The sequence below is a fragment of the Chrysochloris asiatica genome, unplaced genomic scaffold, assembly GCF_000296735.1.
Source record: "Chrysochloris asiatica unplaced genomic scaffold, ChrAsi1.0 scaffold00120, whole genome shotgun sequence".
Taxonomy (NCBI): domain Eukaryota; kingdom Metazoa; phylum Chordata; class Mammalia; order Afrosoricida; family Chrysochloridae; genus Chrysochloris; species Chrysochloris asiatica.
In genome coordinates this window covers 2066084-2067902 of record NW_006408638.1, presented here as the reverse complement: position 1 = coordinate 2067902, position 1819 = coordinate 2066084, and the positions used below count along the sequence as shown (strand labels likewise).

Here is a 1819-nt window from a genome sequence, read left to right as displayed (position 1 = left end):
TAGCTTAAGTAACATGAGAACTTAAAATTTGTGTGACTTTGTAAGCTGATACTTAGGAATTCCATAAATTTGTCAACAAAGAAGGGAGGCCTTTATATATGCTGACTTTTCTTCCTAGAATTTGTTGACTATGTTGAAAATTGTAGATAATTCTACTCTGACAAAATTTATGAGTAGTCATTTTAATTAAATCCTAAACGTGGTGTCTCTATACGATAAACATGGGTCTTTCAACCACAAGGTCCTCCTTCAAGCCTGATTTCTGATCCCACAATGATTTTAAAAGCCTCGGGACTAACTCAACAGCACTAAACAACAAGAACAAGACATCCTAGTAGTTTAGATTTTGAAACAAGGTTTAGCAAAATACCTCCTCCCTGAACTTATTTTACCATTTATACATTATTTGACTTAAAGTAACTGTTGCTTACTGATTTAATACTTGATGTTCAAAATGACCATTTTCTAAGTATTGACTTTGAATAGTTTATCTAGTTAAAATCAGTTTATTATAGGGAATGATATCTGTTTCAGAATGCTATGAGGTTTCCTCTTATTTATGATCTTTTTAATAGCATTTATGACTTCCTTATTTCTTAGACTATAGATAAAGGGATTTAATAAAGGAATAATTAGAGTATAAAAAATAGCAACAGGTATATCTTTATCCCCTTCTTTAGCTGAACTTGGCCGAATGTACATGAAGACAAGGGAACCGTAGAACAATAAGATAGACAGAAAATGAGATGCACAAGTAGACAAGGCTTTGCCTCTTCCCTCTTTGGATTTCATTTTGAAAATAGTGAAAAGGATGTAAAAATAAGAAATTAGGACTACGGTAATACTGAAGATTTGAATTGACCCTGCAAAGATATGTATCATCAATTCATTGATATAAGGGTCAACACAGGACAGTCTATATAGTGGAAGAACATCACAGAAGAAGTGATTGATTTGATGAGATCCACAGAAGGTTAGCCTTAATAGAAGTGTTACATGAATCATGGAATGCCCATTCCCAGCTATGTAGGCGCCTATGATCATCTTAATGCAGAGTTGCTTTGACATCATGGTGTGGTACTGCAGTGGACTGCATATTGCCACATAGCGATCATAGGCCATTGATGTCAGAAGACAGCAGTCCACAGTCTCAGCAATGCAGAAAAAATAAAATTGTACCATGCATTCATGGAGAGAAATCATTCTGTCTTCAGAAAGGAAGTTCTGTAACATTTTGGGGATAATGGCACAGCAACAGCAAGCATCCATTATAGCCAGGTTGGCTAGAAAGATGTACATGGGAGTGTGGAGACGGTGCTCAATGAAGATCAATGACACTAAACCTAGATTCCCCACCATTGTGATGAGATAGATGGCAAAGAACACCATAAACAGAAGGGTCTTCAGATCTGGGTTGTCTGTAAATCCTATGAGGATAAACTCAGTTGTCAAGGAGTGATTGTCCTCAGTCATCTCTTGCTTCTCTGTTAAGACAAGAATTAGAAAAGTCTAATTTAGAGGGTTTTGAATTTTTCCTTCGAATATCTCTTAATCAACAGCAAGTAGAGTCACTTCTTCAAGTTCCTCTTGCTGTCTTTGAAATTCGGGCCCACATATTATTAAGGAGCACGAGCGTCCCTAAAGTATCATCTTTATATGACCTCAAGTGATGAAGCTCAAGATTCACAAGAACATTTTGAGAATCCAGGGAAATGTTTGCAATGAAAAGTTTTGTGTTTCTGAATGTATACAAAGATAACGAAAAATACGGGGTACTTAAATTTAGTTTTCTCAAATATTTCAATGTCAATTTTGGATT

At 35.5% G+C, this 1819-nt stretch overlaps 1 protein-coding gene across 1 annotated transcript; it reads right to left on the bottom strand.

Annotated features, from left to right (window-relative positions):
* Positions 1 to 501: 501 nt before the first annotated feature.
* On the bottom strand, positions 502 to 1473 carry LOC102813710 (olfactory receptor 5K3-like). The gene has a single exon (XM_006868643.1). The coding sequence runs from the start codon at positions 1471 to 1473 to the stop codon at positions 502 to 504; it is 972 nt and encodes a 323-aa protein (XP_006868705.1).
* Positions 1474 to 1819: the final 346 nt, after the last annotated feature.

Bases quoted from the DNA above. Each gene is read 5' to 3' on its own strand.
- LOC102813710 (XM_006868643.1), bottom strand. From the start codon at position 1,473: ATGACTGAGGACAATCACTCCTTGACAACTGAGTTTATCCTCATAGGA.